General features: G+C 37.3%; 1 protein-coding gene across 1 annotated transcript; it reads left to right on the forward strand.

The window, feature by feature from the left end:
• Nucleotides 1-603: 603 nt before the first annotated feature.
• LOC139697283 (uncharacterized) lies at nt 604-16,946 on the forward strand. The gene is made up of 4 exons (XM_071595944.1): nt 604-682; nt 3,035-3,282; nt 9,374-9,451; nt 13,489-16,946. Exons 2-4 carry the CDS (start codon nt 3,126-3,128, stop codon nt 16,638-16,640), a joined length of 3,387 nt encoding a protein of 1,128 aa, XP_071452045.1. The 5' UTR covers nt 604-682; nt 3,035-3,125; the 3' UTR covers nt 16,641-16,946.
• The last annotated feature ends 6,554 nt before the right edge of the window (nt 16,947-23,500 follow it).

The raw sequence follows: 23,500 nt of genomic DNA on the forward strand, positions 1-23,500 counted from the left end.
TGTGATATCGAGCAGTGAGATTCTTTTTACGTATAATCTTTGAATTGAATACAATTGCAGTAAATCTGTGCAGAGTTGCAAACAACATTTTTCCTCCGAAAGAGTCTGGTTCAAATATTATAATCTTCTCAAGTTATGGATGCCTGTTATCAAAATGCGGGTGTTTATGACCGTGCTGTGGGAATATTGTTTCAGAGAGGATAAGCATAAGTGGGTGTGTCACGGTTATCTTCGAGTATTTCAGATTCTAAAAAGACTAGTTTTGGTTTATCTGCCTCCATCCACTCTATCAGGGCATGCATTATATCATTCATTCTTGCCTTTGAAACTCGAGTGTGTATTTATAATTTCTTCAGCTTTATGTTTCACATGCGTTATTCTTGAGAGTGACCATATTACAGGAAACGAACGGTGGAACCTTTGACCTCAAGAACTTAAATTTTCCTGACCTTATCTACTGTTCATTTAATTTCAAAAGTGTTATAATTCGACCTCTGATTTCTCTTCAGTTCAAAGATCGTGCGATGGAATCTGTTGATATGGGCCGAGTGGACGTTGAGCTTGAGGAAAACTAATGCCTACTGGTAGAGTTTATGGAAAAGCATTCTATCGTATATTTATCACAGGAGCGATTTGAGTGAAATGCCCTAGTCGGTATTTAATCTGAGTGATTCGAGGACTGGTACGTAGCTTATAAAATTATTTCAGTAAACTTAGGATTTTCAACATTAGCGCAGTGGTGGTAATAACGCATCATCCTTGGGAAGCGTTTCAAAGCTTTAGTTTGTTGCATCGTATCTATAACCGAGACGGACGGTCGTCCTGTTTTGAACCGCTGGTCAGTCTGCTAAGAAGTTTCTAATCATTTTACGCTAATACTTTGTTGTATTTCCTGTTTTACGCCATGCGTGTATTTTTGCTAGGTGTTAGACGTACACGGCGCGTTAAAGTTTCAAAGTCAGACCTGATTTTTGACTCCGTAGTAGAATTTGATTGAAAGATGCAGTTGTACATAAAATACGTGGGCACCCAATCGGTTCACATAGGTTCTGTACTATTTCACGTAGCTGATGCCCTAATGGCATCCTTAGGCAAATGACATCGGGCGCCATCGTTAATGAATAACCCCCTGCTAGAGTTAGAAGCATTTTCAATTCTTAAAATGACGTCCTTTAGTCTACGAGAACAGCATCTAATCCTTTATTTTCTCCTTTTGCACGGTTAAACTTCCATCAAAGTAAATAGTGAATTCAGTGAAACATCCGGTGTTCGTATAATGGATGAGAATAATGCACAATCGAGGGTGCGACAGTTCAAAGAAACCCAAACGTCGTGTGAAAACAAATTCCAGAAGCCTAGGCCACGGACCCGACGGTTTTTCCAGTGGGCAAAAGGGTCTCTCAAGCAAGCTTTCTCGACCGCCATGGAATCGTATCGACTACATGACGAAAAATTTACACCTTTACAAGGATATTGTGTTGAACAGCAACAGAAGTTTCAGCTTGCTGATGTAAGTTGCCTGTGAGAAAAAAGTAGATCTTTTAACTTTGATTTTACCTTATAATGCTAGAAAAGTTGGCTGACTTTGTAAGCATCGTAATTGTTTCCATGCGTCTTTCCACATCTTGTTTCCTGTAATATCGTTATACTGAAAAATTACGTAGTTGGAATATAAAATGGTACAAATCAGGCCCCTTTGCAGCCACCTCACTGAGGAAAAATGCTGCACAGACTACCTTTCATCTGGCTCCTACCCTTCAGCCTATCTGGCATGGACTGAAGGAGCAAAAAAATCATTGTCTCCCACCAGCATAGCTCTAGGGGACATCAGAATGTACAAGCCCTTGCACCACAGCAAGGTTTTAGTACATGGGGAGGGACATACATGGATATGATAGTTACAATGATTGAAGATAAAAATATTTGTCTTGTGCATTGACAATGCAGTATTACTAGATTACAGTGTGATAGATGAGCACAGGGTCATGAAGAGTAATTTTGAGGTAGCAGGAAGGATTGAATTAAGGCTAATGAATTGAAAAGTCAAGAAAGTGTGTTTAATGAGCAGTATGGCCTATAATATGTAAGATAAAATGAATTGAACAAGTGGATTTTTTTAACGCCTCGGCCGAATTGTTGCAAAAGATGGTGGGATAGATAAAGACATTAAAATGTTATATGGATTCCAGCAGAAATGTATGAGTCTCGTAGTTGGACGTGTGTAAGAGTGTATGTAAAATGAATGCATTAAATTTGAAGGCACAGAAATGGCAGTGGATGAATGTACCATGCCCCATGGGTATGTTAATTTATGGAAGCAAAACCAGGAAGATTGAGTAAAATCATTATTGACTAAAATCAGTGGGTATGGGGAAATTGAGATGTGATTTTAAGTGGTACCCCGATCCCTACTTGGGCAGCTATGTTGAGGGCACCCTAAGTGAGAATTCAGCCTACCTGATGGGACATTAAACTGTGAACCCCTTGGCATATTTTGTTAAGATTAGGCTAATGGTGATGCCAAGTTTCTCACCACCCTTCCTCCATTTCCAACTATCCGTAATGTGGCAAATGACCTTAGCTGTCGGTCACCTCACCTATTAACTTCAACTACATTTACTTCAAGTTTATGAAAAAGCCAGTTTGGAACTGTGTGACCAGGATAAAAGTATTTCAAGGCACTGCAAATGTCTGTCTAGTGATTCTCTTCCATAGTTGCCATTTCAACCTATATAATAACATATAATTCATTCACCAATTCAATTTTAGTGTTGCCAAAAATTCTATAGCACCGCAGATTAATCAAAACGTGTGAAGTAAAAACATTGATAATAATGTCACAGTATCCCTCAGCAATCCTATTTGTTCATTTCAACAATGGCGAAAGGACAAAGTTAATTCTTAATGAAACCTTTCTTGGTGTATTTAGTTTCCCTATAGTATTACTTTATCACTAATGCCAAAGACATATCTAATCCTTCTGATTACCATGATTCAGAGCATCATGTGATTCTGACCCTTAAAACGTTTACAGTGAATTCAGCCTTCCTGCAGAGTGAGGGTCCTATACTTTGCCCGCCATAGACTGTTGCAGATGATTCTCCAAGCCTGAGAAACGTTGAAACATGAAGATTCTGACCATGCTAGCCCTTACCCTCATGGTTTTAGTGATGATGCCATCATGGATATGTGGAGAAGAATCTTTCAATCAAATGGAAAGACAACTTCAGCCACTCGAGGAAAGTGAAGATGATGAACCAAGCCATGTACAAGGGTTTCTTGGTATGGATTTCTTGCCATTTTTAGCATCTACATCCACACAATTTCCCACAAGGAGCTACAGGGCATATGGCAGGGGGTGTTAGGTAACCAGCTATTCAAGTATAAAAATGAGTTTGCACATAAATATGGATGTAGGTTTGCTCATATACCCAAACACATATACATTTAAACTCATATTATGTACATGCCTACTTACACCATGCAATAATAACATTGCAGTTTTGGGCTGTAATAATATCCCTTCTCCAAAATAGCTCTGATGTTCCATGACTTTTTAAGTGTCTTAGTTTTGCCTACTCTTTTTGTGACTCAATAGGCTCTTAATTCATCCATCATGTAAGTAGAAGTAAGAACATTGAACAGGGATTACATTAGGTAAAGAAGTGTTTACAAAGTGATGGCAGGCATATTAAGTAAGGGTGCAAAGAAAAGACTAGTGTAAACTTTGACATTAAGCCTAGTTTTGCATGGTTCAAAAACTTGGCCAACGGGGTGTGTATATTCAATACTTTTGAAGCATAATTGTGGGGCAGTATGAAAAAAATAAAATGGATAGAAAGGGAAACAAATGATGAAGTTCTGGACATGGAAAGGGGAGCGAGGCAGTGATTGAAAGGTATTCAAAGAATGAAGATAACTCAATAGTATATGCAGGAAATCATGAAAGGTATGAGTTGCTGAAGACTGTGATAGAGAGGAAAATGTTGTGAAAGCAACTTTGAGGGAGGAAAAGAATAGATTTTTGAAATGATTTAATGATGGTAGAGACTTTGAAGAGCTATGGAATGAGATAGTGATATATGAAATTTGGGTTTTGTGGAAATTTTTTGTCATGTAAGTTAGCCTGCCCTAGCATAGAATACTGCTTGTCATGTAATTTATGAATTTTCATTTAGTATCCTTTCTGCCTATCTCTTTGCATGACCACTATCAGAAACTTGATTCAAAGTACATTCCAACAAATATAATAATTTAAGAGTGGCAACTTATTCTGTTAAATAAGTTGTCAGAGTAAGCCAAAATTCATTTGTCATATGGAATCAGATAGAAGAGGCATTTCAACAACTACTGGGAGTAAATGTATACCTACTAGCAGTATGACATGTTATGTTCTTAATAGAATTTTTTGTGGTCATCAATTGTTTCAGAAACTCTACAGAGATGACATATAAAAAACTGATTTTTTTGGCTGTATAAAAAATATATGTTAATATATTACAGATGTAAAAGTGAAGAAATTGAAATTGATAAACTTCAGAAAAAATGGCTCCTCATATTTCTCAATTCAGCTATGTAGGTATTGTAGGTAATCTAGCCAATGAAGTACCTAGTTTCTTCCTCATGGGCTTAACATTCTAAGACAAATAAATAATTTTAAACTCAAAAAATTTCCATTGGTACAAATCAGTTTAGGGAAACATTTGTTTCATTTTATGAAGACATACTTTCTGACGATGAGAGGAGGAGAAAGAAAAGAATGGTTAAATTTTAAAGACACAATGGGAAATTGAACCTTTTGTAGGTATATGAGGGTAATTTGAAAATTTCTCGGAATTGAATAGAAATAAACAACTTACCTTAGTGAAACTTTTTCATTTGCCAATGTAGCCTCCTTGTACACTACTGCACTTGGTCCAGCAATGTTCCAATAACTTGATCCCATCTAGAAAATTAAATTCCTTCAGGTCTGCAAAATAACTGTCTACTTTGGCTGTTAGTTCTTTGTCTGTTTGTACACATATATATGCGTTTAAAAATACATCTATATTGGATATGTGTGTGTAAAAATATGTCTATGTTTGGATTTTTTCAATTTTCATTACATAATGCTCATCATCATTTTTTTGATCATTTGAACATTTTTGTATAGATAACACACGTGTTATCGATGGGAAAATGCGGTACTTGTTTTCACAGCAGGGAAAGTGAAGAGTGATGACACAGGAATAAGACAAAACAGTATGCAGCATGATTGAAATTACAAGTCACTTGTTTTTTACAACAAGAGAATCAATACAAAGGCAAAGAATATAGGTGTTAATAGAAATGTATGCACATATCATAATTTATCCTATATTAACTCTGGAAAGCTGCAGTATTCCTTTGCAAGGAACATCTTTACAGCATTCTTAAGTGTGCATAAATTTTTAATTTCTTCATAAATCTGTGGCAGTTCATTGTGGCACTGGCTCCAAGGGTAATGCCATAAGTAATAGGGTAAAAGGTTTTCTATGTTTAAAATTATCATAGATGAGGTTTCCAAGAAATTAGTTTCTTTATTATTTATGTTAAACATCCTTTCAAAATTAAATGGAACTTTTGTTATCCAAATTAAACGGTGTTACTTACAAGTTCAAGGATATTTTCACTTATAATTAAGTATCACTTGTATTGACAGATGCAAATGCCTGGCATTAACCAGGGTAGTTCCTGTCTGACCTGACATTTTTATAAAAATAAAATCATTAATTTTATCCACAGAGTCAGGACCTTTACAGAGGAACTATGGCAATATCTGAAAATCATGATCTGCTTAAATATCATAAAGGGATTGAAATTATGAACATAAGTAATGTCTAGAATTTTTACCACTGTCATGGTGTGTTTATGGCATAAGATTCAACTAAGACTCCCTGACAAATGGAATGAGCATCATTATATCAGGGTTTACATCTCTGTAACGATATGCATAAAATCTAACATTGAAGATAGGAAAATATTCTGTTAAAATTAAAGAAAACAGAGTACCATATTTCCAGACCAAATGATGCACTTTTTTAGCTCCAAAATGTGCTCTAAAATAAGCCTACATCTTTTGAGCCGAGGGCACATGGGCATAACTTTAATTTATAAGCACAAGCCAATTTGTTGGGAAAATACTTATTATTAAGTATTTTTCCTGTATCAAGCATAGAAAATGGTTGCGTTTATTACAACATTTGATAATATCACTGTTTTAAGCCAGTAATAAGCCACATAGTTTCAATATCTCATTGAAATTAAATCAAAAAAAATCCCAAATAAATCGTAAATGTATACAATGTTGCATGATTAGTTTCATCTCGCATATAGTGCTGCTGCAAAACTTAATACCCATTGGGCTAACAGGGATCTGCTCATACATACATACATACATTGTATCTCTCCTGATAAACTCCAAGTGTAGAGACATTCAATCGTAAGCAGTATGATTATGTCATAAAGACAGAAAATGTTGGCTTTCAATATGAATTTCAATAATATCAAAGTAATAGCAGAAATTAAGTATTGCATAAAAAGTTAAAATGATAATAATCTCATGGGATCTCAATGGAGAAGATGGTCATACAGTATTTCATTTTAACTTGCAGTCATGAATTATGCTTCAGAACTTGGAAACAAGGCAGCTGAAAGGCATTTTATCCCAGTGATGACAAATTTCTGAGATTTTATGGTGAACAAACACTGAAATACATTTGACTACTAATTTTTAATGTAAAAATTCAATTTTCTTCATGTTAAGTGCTATCATCAAAATAATTTGATATTTTCTATCTGATCCAAGTATTTTTTGTAAATGCTAACCTGAAAAGTCACCGTACATCTTATGCAACAGTGAATCTTAGTGACTGGGAAATAAGGAATTTCAAAGCCAATCAACTCAGCAGATGACTGTAAACAGAACTAATAAAACATTACGACATGATGCACCCAGTTGATTCAATCTTATAGGTCATACATAGGGTTGGTTTTAGGCTTACTTAACAATATGAAATGGAAGGTCCATCTCTCACATTAAAGTTTTAAGGATGTAAAATAAAAAGCTGATTATTTTCCATTAATCTAAGTCATTCATTAAAATAAAATAATCTTAATTCTTTCCCATAAGAGCAATTCTAGTATGCTGGGTCAGGGTATCTGTTTCCTGTGAAGGGGTCATTTCAGATCTTTATTTTATTTATTTATGGGAATAACCCTTTTACAAAAAGAAAGGCAAGAACATGTATTAGTTTCACAATTATAAAAGACATTCACATATGGGTAAAAAATACAGTTACAAAGGTACAAAGTTACATACTCGTTATTGAGAATTGAAATATAATTTAGAATCAAAGAAGAATTTTGATTTGCAATGCATGAAAAACATTTCCAGATGTATACAGGTAGACAAACATACCCACTTAGAGTAATTCATGTAGACAATATATCAATATAAATAATATTCCTCATTAAAAAATAGAAACAGTACAGTATAAATATAGTATTTGTTATAGACCAGATGATGGTACAAAATGATAAATGTTGGTAGTAGTTATTAACTAGACCTTGAGGTATCGATTTTGAAAATTTTCCCAATGGGCATCAGGAACAACTTATTGGCAAATATAGTTATCCACACAGCAATAATTAGCATTCTAAAATTCTTCATATATTTTTACTAACATTTTTTTGTTGGATCCTGGTGAAATAGAAAATAGGTCAATATAATCGCAACTGCTGGCATCTCTAATAATCTGGCTTATAGGCGAGTAGTAAGTGTAATTTTGAGTATGATATGTAATTTCAAAGAGTGCTTCATATATTGTGTTAAGTGAAGGTACTCAGAAAAATTCCTTAGGGGTTCTGAGGAATCAATCTTGTTATGCAGTAATTTATAAAGAAAATTTATGTTCTACATTTTTCTACATTTATGCAAGGAGGGAAGATTCAGCAGAAGTAACATTTCATGATAACTGTAAAGATCTTTGTGAAGATTGAATTTGAATGCAATTTTACACACAAATTTTCTGCGAACGCATGCAATTGTATGTATATAGAGTTTGTCGTTAGGTGACCAGACAGTACAGCAGTATTCATAGAGTGCTCTAAATAATGAGATGAATGGAACTTTAAATGGCTCAATATGGTCAAAGTTTTTACAGTATTGGAAGATAAAATAACAATTTGTATGCTTTAGATTGAACATAGTTATAATGTTGATGGAATCTTAACTGTGAGTCAAATATAACTCCAAGGTCTTTTATATTTATTAATCAAGCCATAGGATAGTTGCTTATTCTATAGACATAATGCTGTGGACTTCTTTTCCGGTTGAATGTTACAGAATAGCATTTTTTTTAAATTGAAAGTTTGATAGTTAACATGGATAAGATAGTTAGATAGTTGAGGTAAGATTGCTGGAAGGATTTGCTTTTTTGATATGTGGGTTGCTCATCTATATTTTAACTTTATTCAAGCCTCCTGAAATAATTTTAATTTTGAACTAAATGTCAATACTGTGTCCAGGGTAGGGTTACACGCCTTTAATCAAAATGGGATGCATTTACTTTTGATTTATCCTAGTAAACCCAACCCAAAAAACACATTGGAAGCAGATCTAAACTTCTAAAATAAAAGCTAAGGCTGTTAGTATGCCCTCACCTCCAGGTATGTGCTGACATGCTGTATAATTACTAAAATTTCAATCAGGAAAAATAAAAATAATTAGTCATAAAAAGGAAAGAATGCATTAGATATCGATAAAATCACCTGGAAATAAAATAAACCAACCTGCATTTGTACATCTGTTTGAGGAAATTTTTGATGCAATAAACAACACTATTTATGAAATAGCAATTTCATTCTTCCCAAGAAGCAAAGCTTCCTTGAAGCTATAATAATCCATTGAGTCAATCGACTTCATTGATATAAACTCTAATGGTTCATTGTATTTTTAAGATATTTGAATGAATACCATTACATTATTTATTTCAGATGTTTCTTTCTGAAAATAAGACATACACAAGCAGTTAGAGACCTGTTATGAAAGTGATATTGGTAACTTCCCGTGGCATGATTTGTCTTAGTAGCCAACCAAGAAACTTATTCATACCAAAATGCTCATTCTAAACGATTCACTTAAATAGTGAAATGTTTTTTGTTCCACTTAAAATTTGTCATGGACTACAGCTCCAAATGACACTAAGAACAAATATTTTTAACTAATGAATGTGAAGAGGAAGGTACACTCCCCCACCAATGTTGTCATTTATCCCATCCCAGCAAAAAGATGGCATTGTAGGCAATTTCTTGCCAAAACTATTCATTAATACAAATTGTTACTTGATTTCAGATGATTATTTTGACAAAAATGATACATCTTGTGTCATTATCAATGGTGATTCTTTGACCTCTGAGCACTGCCATGAGCGTAAGTATTTTTTATGTTCTTATAGGCTATTAACAGAACTGCAAAATTGATCACTTTACTAGTTTACAACATAAAATCATAATTAATATATACATTTTGGAGGGTGATGGGATATGTATGGGAGGGAGGACAAACAAAGCAACTTCTGCTGGAAGGAGGAACTGTCCAGGGGGAGAGGATTAGATTGCAAGTGAGAGGATGGCAGCAGAAGACTATGGAAAGGATTATGGGGGAGACTTGAGGATTGTAAGAATTGAGAGGAATGTGGTAGATCTTGTGGATTGGGAAGAAAATTTTATAGTGATGGGCTCTTATTCCTAAATTGTCTCACCTAAAGCCTTTGCATAAAACAGATACATTAAAGAGATGCTGAAAGTCATCCTATACACTTCACTGTACTAATACATGTCATCTCCTTCATGTTTTTTATGTAGAAAGTCCTTGGTTACAGCAATATGTTTGGGGTTGAATTTTGATGGGGGCAACTGCTCTCCTGTACCTACATCACTGGTTGTAACATAAGAAATTTTGAACCAATTACACCCTTTCCAAATTTGAAAGTGATTTCTTCAATTAAAGTAGATTAAGTTAGCTTAGAAACCATACATTAGTTATGCAAGCCAGAGTAAATAGAAGTTTTTCATTGTAATGCATATACTTCCTCGTCTGCCTATGATGACGTCTATAAGACTTCAAAATGAGCATGAGGTAATACCTGTATATTGTTGCATTTATTTATTTATTTTATTTATTTATTTATTTTTTTATTTGCCTGAGGATCTGGGTACATTCATGTTCCAAGATATACGGCACGTCAAAGATCTTAACATAAAATACAATACATTGTTACATATTCAGAAACTCATCAATAGTGTAGAATAAGTGTCGCATGAAAAAGTCCCTCACTTTGAATTTAAAGGTTGAAATTTTTTCTATGCTCTTGATAACCAGAGGAAGGTTATTATATAATAAGAGTCCCATGTTATGGGGGGAAAAAGTAGACTTGCAAGTTCTGATGAAGTTCACATGTAGATGACTGCAGGTCCTGGTATAATGGTTGCATATGATAGTAATTAATTTCTTCTACTTATGTATAAATCTTATCAACCTCTTATTGTATTAATCTTAATAGTACACAAATCAGAAAATTAATTTGCTTGTTTGCTTGTTTTGCTATTTTTTTTGCATAAATGGGATTGAAATACTTAGGTAACATAGGCTAGGCTCGATTTCATTGGCCGGAGTCTAGGAAGATTTCATTCATCAGGCTGGAAAGTGATCCCACTGCAGAGTACCAGAGAGATGTCAAGACTTCCTTGGTCAGATGTGAAGTGTTGTTTAAGCCAATAATACTACCAAACTGGTACAAATGAATCTCAAATCGCCCAGATTCTTTGATCTCCCAAAATTACACAAGAGTGATATCCCTATCCAACCAGTGGTGTCCAGTGTCTCCTCACCAGCCCACCTGCTGGCTCATAAGTTAAACAACCTACTCAGGCAACATGCTCTTTTTTCCCAAAATATGGGATCAAGAGCTCAAACGAGCTTGCAAGTAGGTGGTCAGGTACATTATTACCGCCAAGGTGTACTATGGTATCCTTCAACGTTTCCAACATGTTCACTAGTATTCCTAGGAGGGAAGCCATTGAACTAGCTGAGATAGCCCTCGTAAAAGCTAAAATACCACATCCTGTGATATTTAAATTGCATGATTTGTTATCATTGTATGTGAATCAGAGTAGTTTTGTGTTCAACGGTCAATATTATAGACAATCAGAAGGCCTGGCCATGGGCTCTCCTCTCTCTCCCATCCTGGCGGACATTTATATGGACAATTGGGAAAGAAATTTTTTTGCTTTAAACCATCCCCTCCAAAAAAATGTGTTTTTTTGGTTCCTATATGTTGACGATACCATTTGTGTCTGGACAGGATCCACTAGATAATTGGACAATTTTTTTAACTCTGTTAAATGCTGTAGATGTACCTATACAGTTCACAAGGGAACTGGAAGGAGACAGCGGCGTAAATTTCCTGGATTTGACTGTGAAAATAATTAATCACAGGTTCAACCTTTTTTTTACAATCTATCATTACTGACGAGGAAGGTTTTCAAAAGGTGAATTACAAGAGAAACAAATGCGAACGAAATATGGTGTTTGGAAGTTGTAAGCAGCCTGCTGTTACGTGCAAATTTGCGGGAGTTCCTTGCAAGACTCTCTTCTACATTGGTCGTGTCCAGTCCAATGCAATGCCTGATGACATTGTGAAGCATCTGTCTGGAATATTTCCTGGGAATAAATTCAAATGTGAAAGTTTGAGAGTTGGTGAAGTGTATAGTTATTTTAAACTCAATTCTCTAATTAGCCTTAAAGATCATCTTCTTGAAGAAGATATTTGGCCAGTTGAAGTGAAAGTGGGGAAATTTTACCCCTCAAAACCGCGGAAACTGACCCCCACTCATGAAGAGACAGAGAATATTCCAGAAGGTTCACCTGTGGTGATAAATTGGAACTCAGAGTTGAAAACTTGTGATGCGCCGGTATCCACCTCAGTAACAAGGGACCACAACGACAACACTACAGAAAAGTAGTAGTAGTATTTAGGGGAGGTGAACGACAGCTAAGACCATTTGCTCCATTAGGGATGGACAGGAAAGGATGAAGGGTGGAGAGAAACCCGGCGCCGGCATTAGCCTGCTCTTTACAAAAGGCACCAAGGGGTCCACGGCTTATCGTCCCATCCGACAGACGGCGTACTCACTCAAAGTGCCCTCCACAAAGCGCCTCAAGTAGGGATCGAGATACCTCTGAAAAATATTCAACACCACCTGGATTTGAACCCGGGCCTTCTGGGTGGGAAGTACAGAAAAGTGTTCATTAGAGAAGCATGTTACCAACCTCCAAATAGGAATATCAAAACCTAAGCATGGTGGCTACAATTTGCTATGTCTCAATGAATAGTGGATTAAAAAAATGAAGTTGATATGTATAACATCAGTGATTATAGCTTGGCATCATTCTACTGCCAATCTGCGGCAAAAAACAGTGGTACCTATATTTATGTCTTGAGAGATTTGCCCTTCAAAGTGATTGACTTGGACAAATTCTTTCTGGAATTCCACTTCAAAATATCTGCAATAATGTTGAAGGACCTGGAACTAGTGATATCCCTATCCTTGGCTCTGAAAGCCAATACCATAATTTGTGGAGATCTCAACATTGACATAACAGTAAAAACTAGAGATTTTCAGGTTCTTAAAAATCTTTTGCTTTCATATAACTTATACTGGGAAAACAAACAGCCTACTCGATTTTCTGCCTGACTAGATAATGATTACATCATTTAGGCAGGCAGAAACCAGTTATGGTCCTGAACTGTTCAGCATAAGTATTATTGACCATCTCCTATCTGACCATCAAGGTAAAAGCTTCACTTTTAATACTCAAATAACCCAAAAGATATTCTCAAATAGAGGTAAAACCATTATCATGAGGCCCATAACAAGAGAAGGTTTTGAGAGTTTCCAACTGCTTCTATCTTGTATCAATTGGCATGGTATTTGCACAGACTAAAGAGCAAACATGTTTTTCAAGTTTTTTAGGTAATTTCCTTCCCTTACATTTAAATACTAACAAAACTCAGCAGATTGCGTGCAGTCTTAAATCAAAAATAACTGATGTTGAAACTGCTAAAATACTGGGAATTTATATTGATACAAAACTTAACTGTGAGACTCATGTGGTGGTAGAGCTAATAATTCCCCAGTAAACCAGAGATTATTTTTATTTTTAGTGAGCATAGAGTTTAGTATTTTTTTAGGAAAGCATTGTTCAAAAATGTCTGGGAAATTACCTAAAAAATTTGAGGAACATGTTTGCTCTATAGAGTCAAGCAATATGGACAACTGACAAATATTCCTCATAAACCAAAATAGCACAATCAATACTTTGATTTGGTATCCCGCATAATAAAATATTATGGTTAATATGAATTGATCATGAGGGAACTAACAATGAATATTCTTCATTTCCAGAAGTCGAAAATGCAATTCCCATTGCATTCCGGGAAATGTGGAATTCAAAAGTGGGTGTTGATAGAGTGGATTTGCCTGCAGAATTGGTAGTGATAAAGGATGGTGGTATATACTGTAATTCAACAGTAGAATGTACATCTCAAATCCAGTCATTGAGAAAAAGAGCCATGAGTAAAGGTTGTGACCTAAGAGAAAACTTCTACGTTGGTGGAGATGGGCATTTGTATGAAGCTCGGGGCTGGAATCTAGCTTCATACTGGCACATGAATGGCTTACACAAGAAATCAATCACAGTACAGTTCCTGGGATCCTATGGGAAAACGCCTCCATCGCCAGAGGCAATAGAGGCATTTGAAACAGCAATGGAAATTGGTTTGTGGCAGGGGAAATTGTCCAAAACTTACAGAGTGACATCCATGAAACAACTTCATATGGATAGCACAGTTTCTGAGGACCTTCTGAGTCAGAATCCATTTGGATTGGATAGATGGTGCAGAGGAGAGGAGCTCTCCTCATCATGGGAATACACTGTACCCAGACGACTCAGGTTTGTATTCAGGAGGCACTGGAATGCATCAAAACCCACAAAGGAGTTCGGCGTCATCTCCCAACCCGTGGACTATGTGATAATCAGTGAGGGAGGTGACCACTGCTACAGTCGATCTGAGTGCATTTCAAAAATAAGGGCATTACAAGCAAATTACATTGAGAACTATGGAGACCTATTGGAAAACTTTTACATTGCAGATGGAGGCGAGGTATATGAGGGACGAGGTTGGCATGCCACTCCCCACTGGCATCTTAAAGGTATCACTAATAGGTACATAAGTGTCCACCTATTTGGGTCATATGGAAATGAACTGCCCAATCAGGACATCATTAATTCCTTAAAACTCCTTGTTCAAACAGGAGTGAGGCTGGGAAAAATTTCTTCAGGATACCAAATGTTTTCTCTGCGCCAAGTCTACAACCAAAGTATTCTTCTTGGAGACTCACTCCATGAATATGTGAGGAGATGGTCAATCTGGTCTGAGGACACCTTTTCCAATTTCTCCTCAGCAATTTTGCCTGTTTTGACACGAACAGAGTGGAATGCAATGCCCTCAACAAAATCATTTTCAAAGATAAGTCACCCTATCAAATACATCATGATAGGTGATGGTGGAAGTCAATGTTTCTCAGTTGAACAATGCTCCTCTAAAATGCAGCTGGAGCAAACTCAACATATTGCAAAGCGCGGTGACCTTCTTGACAACTTCTACATAGGCGATGACGGTATCATATATGAAGGTCGTGGAATGGATGCCCTTCCTTTTTTTCATACACCATTCTTCAATCAGTCATTGATCACTGTTAAATTTTTAGGTTCATTCCAAGACAATCTGCCCTCACAACTGGGGTGGTTGGCATTCCTCACCCTTCTTGACATGGGAATCGTCAGTGGTAAGATTTCTTCAGATTATAAAATTTATTCCTTCCGTCATATTTACAATGACTCCTCCCTACTGGGAAATAAAATCAGTCATCTCTTTGAGGAAATGAGAACCTGGGATGGGCAGCTCATGCTAGCATCTGAAGATCAGCTCATGACCTCAGGTATCCTTCCAATATACCACTTGGAGGGTTTGAACTCAACCAAAAGGCCTAAAGAACTCTCTCCTCTCAGTCTCCCTGTGGAATACATTGTAGTGTCAGACACTGGTGAGCATTGCTTCACCCAAGAATACTGTAGAGAAAGCCTTCGTGAAAGGAAAGCCACAGAAACCCAGTTATTTGGAGGTCTAGCATATAATTTCTATGTGGGGGAGGACGGTAGTGTGTTCACAGGACAAGGATGGAACTCAACCTGCCATTGGCACATAACAGGTGTTAAGGCAAATACACTATTTTTCATGTTTTCTGGAAGCTTTCAAAACACTCTACCCTCCCAATATGCAATGCTTGGCTTTAACCGTCTCCTGAAATTTGGTGTAAGAACAGGAAAGCTATTGACTGATTACAAGGTCATTTCTGTCCGCCAATTGTTCCCAAACAGCACACATGCCGGAGACATGCTTGCCAAGAATATCATGACTTGGGATCGATGGTCTCAATACAAAGCCCTTTCTCCCGGTGGGACTATTGTTCCCTTTGGATCCTCTGCTTTTGTACCAAGGACTGAGTGGAGTAGGAGGGGTGTGCTTCAAGTTAATTCTGAGGAGCTAAGCAGTCCGGTTTCTCATGTGATTATCCTAGATGCAGATGAAAGCTGCTTCAACTTAGAGGATTGCATTCTGCGAGTTCAGGTTGAACAAAGACGGGTGTATCCACAGTTTGGTGATGCAATGGAGAACTTTTACATTGGAGAGGATGGCCGGATATATGAGGGTCAAGGATGGACTCAAGAAACTCAATGGCATTCTAGAATCATCAATTTTGATTTTGTAACGGTGGCGTTCTTAGGCCATTTTGCTACACAACTCCCTTCTTCCAAGGCTTTCACTGCTTTTGAATATTGGACTAAGGAGGGTGTAATGGGAGGGAAGTTAACAGCCAACTATTCGGTTCTTTCACTGCAGCAGTTTATCCCCATTATTCAAATCCCCGGGGACGCTCTCAACAAATATATAAGAGCATTGGAAAATTGGTCAAATAACATTTCCCAGACTTCTGTGCTTCTTGATAACTGTAGAATATATACTCCAAGAGATTGGGGCAATTCTCTGTCAATAAGACAGGTGAATAAAATTGTCCGGCCAGTGAAATATGTCTACTTAAGAGAAGGGGGCCATCCTTGTTCAAGTAAAAGTGAATGCATTATGCAAATGAAGGCTGCAGAGAAAGAGAATAATTCAATCACAGAAAATTTCTATATTGGTGGCACAGGAGCTATTTTTGAAGGAATAGGCTGGGAGTATGACACCAAATGGGGCTATGATAAATGGAAATATTCTCTTTCTGTTTGTTTTCTTGGCACATTCGGATCACAGCTTCCAACATCACAAGCTTTAGCAGCTTTAGACTGTTTGTGTCAAGAGGGAATTAAACTAGGACACATTGCCTCTGATTATAAGATATTATTCATACCTGACAACTATCAATCAAAAATATGGGTAGGTGCTAAATTTAAAGAACTTATTAAATCATGGAGCAGATGGATTTCCAGGGCATAGTGATTACTAGATTAAAATAATTTTTTCTCCTAATTTAATTTATATTACAATGTTACTATTTTAAAAATATTTCATGCCCTTATCCTGGGAAAAACAATGCATATAACATTTGTAAGTTTTTGGAAAAGAAACATGTTTTTTAACCTAATTCATAATTTTCATGTTCTTTAAATGTTATTTTTGATCATCTGATAAGTATATCACATGCTAACCCAAGGTTTTCCTTTACCAGCTGGCAATCAAATTTTGCATAAACATCTATTTATCACAATTCAAATAATTTAATACTGTAAAAATAATCAAAATAAAAATGCTACAGAATACGTAATTACCACATTGACAGCAATGCCAATAGACATATGACTATACTTTTTAAAGAAAACTTAAGTTGAAATATTCTGGGTCGCCTTGACTGGGTTTGAGTCCCAGTCAAGGCGAATGATTTTGACATTCTGAAATTGTTGCATTGAAATGCACATTAGCGGATGACTCCGCTAAAAGTTACTGTTGCGGCATCTCCCGCAGTTTCTTTGGAATTTGTTGAAACATTCTAACAAATGTTCAACTTCAATGTTGTTCTGGTATTATGGCAACCCTGTCAGACCTTATCTTTTAACTGTTACTACATCCATTCACATTTTCATCCTTTACTGATATATATTAATCAACACCAAGGGAATCAATGTAATGTCTGAACATTTTTTGTCATTTTTAGGGCTCATTGCTCAATGGAAGAGAACATTGGCTTATAATGAAAGTCCAAAGTCAGTTACTTGTTTGGGTGATTCTTTTTTAGTGGAGCGTTAATTTGAAAGACTTTCTAAAATCAGTATTTTACTGATTCATCACATTTCTGTCAACTCCATCCCACATTGGATTTTTTTTTAGAGCTCAAGAAAAACAACTTATTCCAAATTTGTCAACTGCAAGGAATTTTTCTTCTTGGGGAAGGATTTCCAGGATCATTTCTCTTTTACTTTGTTCACTGCATATGCCTAGCATTACAGGAATGGATTAACCTGTTACTCAAAATCCTTCTTGGTAGATTTATGCCAAGAATTTAAAAAGTTTACTAAGGATGACAATTCTTAAGAATTGAATAGCTTCAGGCAGAATAAGTGGATGGAAGTCGACTATAATGAATAATTGATTGTAGCACTTTTCCACAAGATATATATTAAAAACCCTCCCCGGACTACAACCTTGACGTGGTGGAAGGGCTTGTGCGTTCCGATGACCCCTAGAGCTGTGCTGGCGGGAGTAATAATAATTGCTCCTGGTAGGGTCACCCATGCCAGATAGGTCGAAGGTTAGGAGCCAGACGAAAGGTAGTCCACGCAGGGTCTGTTCCTCAGTGAGGCGGCTAGCTGCAATGGCGTCTAACCCCAGTGGGACGGTCAATAAGTGATGGTGTCACATTAAAAACAATATTTAGGAAGGCAACGGAAAACCACCTCAATTATCATTCCCAAGATAAATATGATGGTCGCTACAGAGATTTTGAGTCCTGGTAACTAGGGGGCTCGGCCCAATCGGCCATGTATTGTGCCCGGCAGCAGGGGAGGCAAGGCTTCCACAGTCGCCATCCCACAAAACCCTTGCGGGGGAAAACCGGCAACAGCAGGACAGAAGACGGAGAAGAAGAAGACCAAGTTAGTTAGAATAGGAATGTGGAATGTTAGGACAATGATGAGGACGGGGAAATTGGAGAATGTTAAGCGAGAGATGGGCAGGGGAAATATAGATATTTTAGGTCTATGCGAGGTGAGATGGAAAGATAGCAGGGATTAATGGAGCGATAAGTATAGAATAATATACAGCGGCGGTGACGAGAGCCAACGAGGGGTTGCCATAGTATTAAATGAAGAGGTAGGAAGAAGCGTGGTCAACATAGAGCAGGTAACGGATAGAATACTACTAGTAGAGATAAAAGCAGAACCGATGAACTTGGTTATTATTCAGGTATACATGCCACCAAGCAACCATACGGAGGAAGAGGTTGATAGGATATACGATCAGTTAGAGGACATAATCACGTGTGTTCCCACAGGGAAACATTTGATAGTGATGGGGGATTGGAATGCGACGGTAGGCGAAGGAAGAGATGGTGATGAGGTAGGGGACTATAGTTTAGGCATGAGTAATGACCGTGGGGAGAAAGCAGTTGAGTTCTGCAGGAGACAGGGGTTAGTCATCACCAACACTTGGTTTAGACACCACAAAAGACGCAGGTATACATGGAAAATGCCAGGTGACACAGAAAGGTATCAGCTAGATTATATCTTGGTTAGACACAGGTTTAGGAACAGTGTGATAAATTCACACAGCTTCCCGGGAGCGGATGCGGACTCAGACCATAATTTAGTTGTTATGAAATGTAGCGTCCGTTTCAAAAATATAAGGCAGGGGTGGGGAGTTAGTTTCAAGAAAGGGTTGTCTAAAGCCGCAAAAGACACTATTGGAACCGTTAACGCTAAAAGGACTAGGAAACCATGGATCACGGATGAGATGATTACAAAGATAGACGAGCGGAGAAAATGCAAGAATGTAAATACGGAGTTAGGCAAAAATGAAGTACAAAGAATTAAACAATAAATTGAGGTGGGCAACAAATAAAGCAAAAGAAGCATGGTGAGGATATGGAAAGTCTGCAGAGGAAGGGTGAAATCGGTGCGCTGTACAGCAAAGTTAAATCTTTATCGGGAAGTAAGAAAGGGCGATCTATGCTGACAGTTAGAGATAAGGTGGGTAAGGTAATAGTTGACACAGGAAAGATCCAAGGGAGATGGAAGGAATATATAGAATAGCTGTATAGTAAAGAACTTAGACCAACAAAGTTAGACATAGAAAAGGAACATGACGTAGAGGAAGATAGCTTAGGCCCAGGCATACTAGACAATGAGATAGAAAGGGTATTAAGGGAGATGAAATTAAATAAGGCCGTGGTGGTGGATAACATTCCCGCGGAAATATTGAAATGTTTCGGAAAATGTGGGAGGAAGAGGCTATATGGGCTGACCCGTAGTATTTATGAGGAAGGAATCTGGCCGGAAGACTTTGTGAGATCAGTTTTAGTTCCTATTCCGAAAAAGGTAAAGGCTACATCATGTGAGGACTATAGGACAATAAGTTCGATATCCCACACAGCTAAAGTTGTTCTCAGGATCATAAACAAAAGGATAGAGAGTAGGGAAAACGATTACTAAGGGGATGATCAGTTTGGGTTTAGGAAGGGGAGAGGTACGCGTGATGGCATTGCAGTAATGAGATTATTAATCGAGAGGAATATAGAACACAACCAGGAGGTATTTGCCTGTTTCGTAGATTTCGAAAAAGCGTTCGATAGAGTGAATTGGGAAAAACTAATAAGTATATTGCAGAAAATAGGAATAGATTGGAGGGACCGCAGGCTAATCCACAACCTATACATGTCTCAGACTCCTCAGGTGCGGGTGGGGGACGTAAAGTCAAAATGGGCAGTGTAGGAAGAGGTGTCAGGCAGGGTTGCCCATTATTACCAGTGTTGTTCAACCTGTATGCAGAGGAAATGATTAAAGAGGCATGGGAAGAGCTGGAGGTAGAAATGAAAGTGGGCGGGGAATTCGTAAAATCAGTTAGGTTTGCTGTGACCAAGCTTAAGAGTGTCAGTCAGCCAAGGGGTTGCAAGCATTGCTGAGTGAATTGGAAATTCAGTGGGACAGTTATTGGATGAGGATCAATATTAATAAAACAAAGGTTATGCGATTTTCTAGAAAGAAAAAGGCTAATCTAAACATTAAAATATGAGGGTAAAAACTAGAGCAGGTAGAACAGTTTACATATCTCGGTAGTGTTTTGGATCAACATGGTCAAAGTAGTAATAATAATAATAATAAACAATTTTTATTGCTCTGGGAGGAAAGTCCCTTGGAGCGGAATACATGTTACATGAGGTTTTGAAACCTATGGAGTGAAACAGGTTTACATAATGCATAGAATAAGGTAATTAAACCAGTCACAAAATATAATTTAACATCAGTTGAACGAAACATATAGTACAATACATACATACAAATACAAAGAACAATAGTTAAATATTTAGCCTGATAGAACAGTAATAAGGTCATTTTGGTAGACAGATATTCAAACATGTTCCTGTTGAATTGGGATGTGCTCCTGGATAATTTTACTTTATTAGGCAAAAAGTTCCATAGTTTACAGGATGAAATACTGAATGACTTTTCATATATAGCCGTGCGGTATTTGGGAAGATGGAATGTTTTTGTAATGCAGGTTGATCTCTTTGTCGTAAGTGAATTGAATATAAAATTTTCATATAAATATGAAGGGGTTTTAGAATTCAGAACCTTAAATAATTGTGAGGCCTTTTGAAGTATTCTCCTCTGTTTGAGTTTTAGCCAATTCAACATTTTATAGTAAGGAGTTACATGTTCATTAAAACGCATATTAAAGATGAATCGTAGACAAGAATTCTGGAGCCTTTGTAATTTTGTACTTAGCTCCTTGTTCACATCAGCGTAGACAACTGAGCAATAGTCAAGATGTGGTAATACTAACAATTGAACAAGCTTCTGGCGTAATGTTGTAGGGATTAGTTGTCTGAAATGCTCCATTGTGTAAAGAGTGTGAACTTTATTAGAAATGGCCTTTACTTGCTCACGCCAGGTTAAGGTGCTGCTTAGATAAACTCCTAGGCTTTTCACTGTATTTGAGTAGTCAATTTGAATATTTAAAACACTTATTTTAGGGAGATCACTTGTGAGCAGCATATGTACATTGGTGGTGCTTCCAAAGATTATCGACTTGGTCTTTTTGGGATTCATATTTAGCCGATTTTCAGTCAGTCATTCACAGATGAGTTGGATATCCTTGTTGACCTAGTCAATGGCATGGTTAAATTCAGAGGGGTAGGACTCAAGATATATCTGTAGATTGTCAGGATAAAAGTGATGTTTACAATGAGTTATTACGGTAGCTAGTTCTTTTATAAAAATAGTAAATAGTAAAGGTCCGAGAATTGACCCCTGTGGAACTCCATATAGGACAGGTTGGAAAACAGATACATTCCCATCTTCATCTTTAACAGATTGCTGGTGATTAGACAGATAGGAGCGAAACCAGCGAAGGACAGAGTAAGAGAACTTGAGTTTGCTCATATGTTCCATTAGTATGCCGTGGTCTACTGAATCAAAAGCCTTGCTCAAATCAAATTGGACTAAAACTTTTAACTTTTTTGCATCTATGCATCTGCGTATATCATCAGTTACCTTTATCAAAGCCGACTGAGTGCTATACAGCTTACAAAAGCCCGACTGATACTCATCGAAGAAATTGTGCCATGTAAGATGCTCTACTGTAACCGTATGAACGATTTGCTCGAGAGGTTTGGAAATAGAACAAAGAAGTGCAATAGGTCAGAAGTCAGACATTTCTTCCGGAGTTGTTATTTTCATTATTGGTCAAACTAGGGCAGATTTCCACAAGGTAGGAAATATAGAGTAATTGAGTGAACAGTTACAGATGTCTAGTATCATAGGCATTACTACTGGGAGAATAACATTTAGCATTCTTGCATTGATTCCATCGACGCCTGTTAAATTTGATTTAAAACTTTTCACTTGTGTTATCAGCATTTCGGGTGTATAGTGGGGGAAATAAAGCCTTCCATCGTCAAAGTCGGAGAATAATGCATGATCTAATGAAGGGAGATTATTTTGGGCTTGAGGAGAATGGTTACCATCCTCGACATAATTTTCATCCTTGAAAGCAGGCGTGTGAAAGTAGCTATTTAAATCATCCAAGGGGAAGTTCATTTTGAATGGGGGACCTTCAATGTTCGAGGTGCCTCAGCTCCTGCCAAGTGGACTTTATGTCCCATTTATCAGAAAAGCATGAAACATGGTATTTTTGTTTAGCGGTATGGATTCGGTGCTGCACTTGATTGTGAGCTATTTTGTATTGTTCATGAAGGTGCGGGAGTTGAGTTCTTCTGAAATTACGGCGAAGATGATCCCTAACCGCCATGAGTAGTAAGGATGTAAGGAGAGGAATTGCACAAGGCAAAGAGGCTTTCACACGGAGGAGGGAGTTGATAATTGGAACGTTGATTAAGGATGTTTAGAAAAGACTCGTAAAAACTTTGATATGGAGCGTAGCTAGGTATGGTGTGGAAACGTGGTCATTGAAGCAGGAGGATGGACGTATATTGGAGGTTTTTGAAATGTGGGTGTGGAGAAGAATGGAGAAGGTGACATGGACAGAGATGAAAACAAATGAGGAAGTACTTGGTATGGTGGGCGAAGAGAGGGGTTTCTTGGGAGAAATCCTATGGAGGCAGGAAAAGTGGATGAAGGGGGTATTGACCGGCAGTCGGATGTTGAAGACTGTAATAGAGGGGAGAATGTTAGGCAAACGAGGAAAGGGAAGGAACAGCATAGGGATGTTGGACGGGATGAAGGGAGGAAGAAAATACTCAGAGATGAAGAGGGGTCTAGTGTAGAGTCGGATACTGGATTTTGTATTTTGTTAGGAATCACAAAATATTTATTTAGTAGCTGGGTCCATCCAAAAATCTATCTTAACTGGTAGATTACCTAATAAAAAAATATATATTGATACCAAGTGGAAAAGTGCTACGATCGACAATTCTTACATTTAACGTTACATGCTAAAGATGTTTAACCATGAAGTCCAACTTAAAGAAAACGAATCATATACAATTTGTGATCAGAAAAAGACAGGACTGACAAAACTTGTTCATTTCAACGGATACTGCTAAATCGCACTTGTGACCCTCTAAGTATATGCCTTGGCTGACGACACACCTTTGCCAACGTTTCTTCCAGCTCTTGAACCCTGCC

The sequence above is a fragment of the Hetaerina americana genome, unplaced genomic scaffold, assembly GCF_022747635.1.
Source record: "Hetaerina americana unplaced genomic scaffold, ioHetAmer1.1.p SCAF_71, whole genome shotgun sequence".
NCBI lineage: Eukaryota > Metazoa > Arthropoda > Insecta > Odonata > Calopterygidae > Hetaerina > Hetaerina americana.

Bases quoted from the DNA above. Each gene is read 5' to 3' on its own strand.
- LOC139697283 (XM_071595944.1), top strand. From the start codon at position 3,126: ATGAAGATTCTGACCATGCTAGCCCTTACCCTCATGGTTTTAGTGATG. The intron at 3,283-9,373 runs GTATGGATTTCT...ACTTGATTTCAG, and splicing joins CCATGTACAAGGGTTTCTTG to ATGATTATTTTGACAAAAAT. The intron at 9,452-13,488 runs GTAAGTATTTTT...CTTCATTTCCAG, and splicing joins CTCTGAGCACTGCCATGAGC to AAGTCGAAAATGCAATTCCC.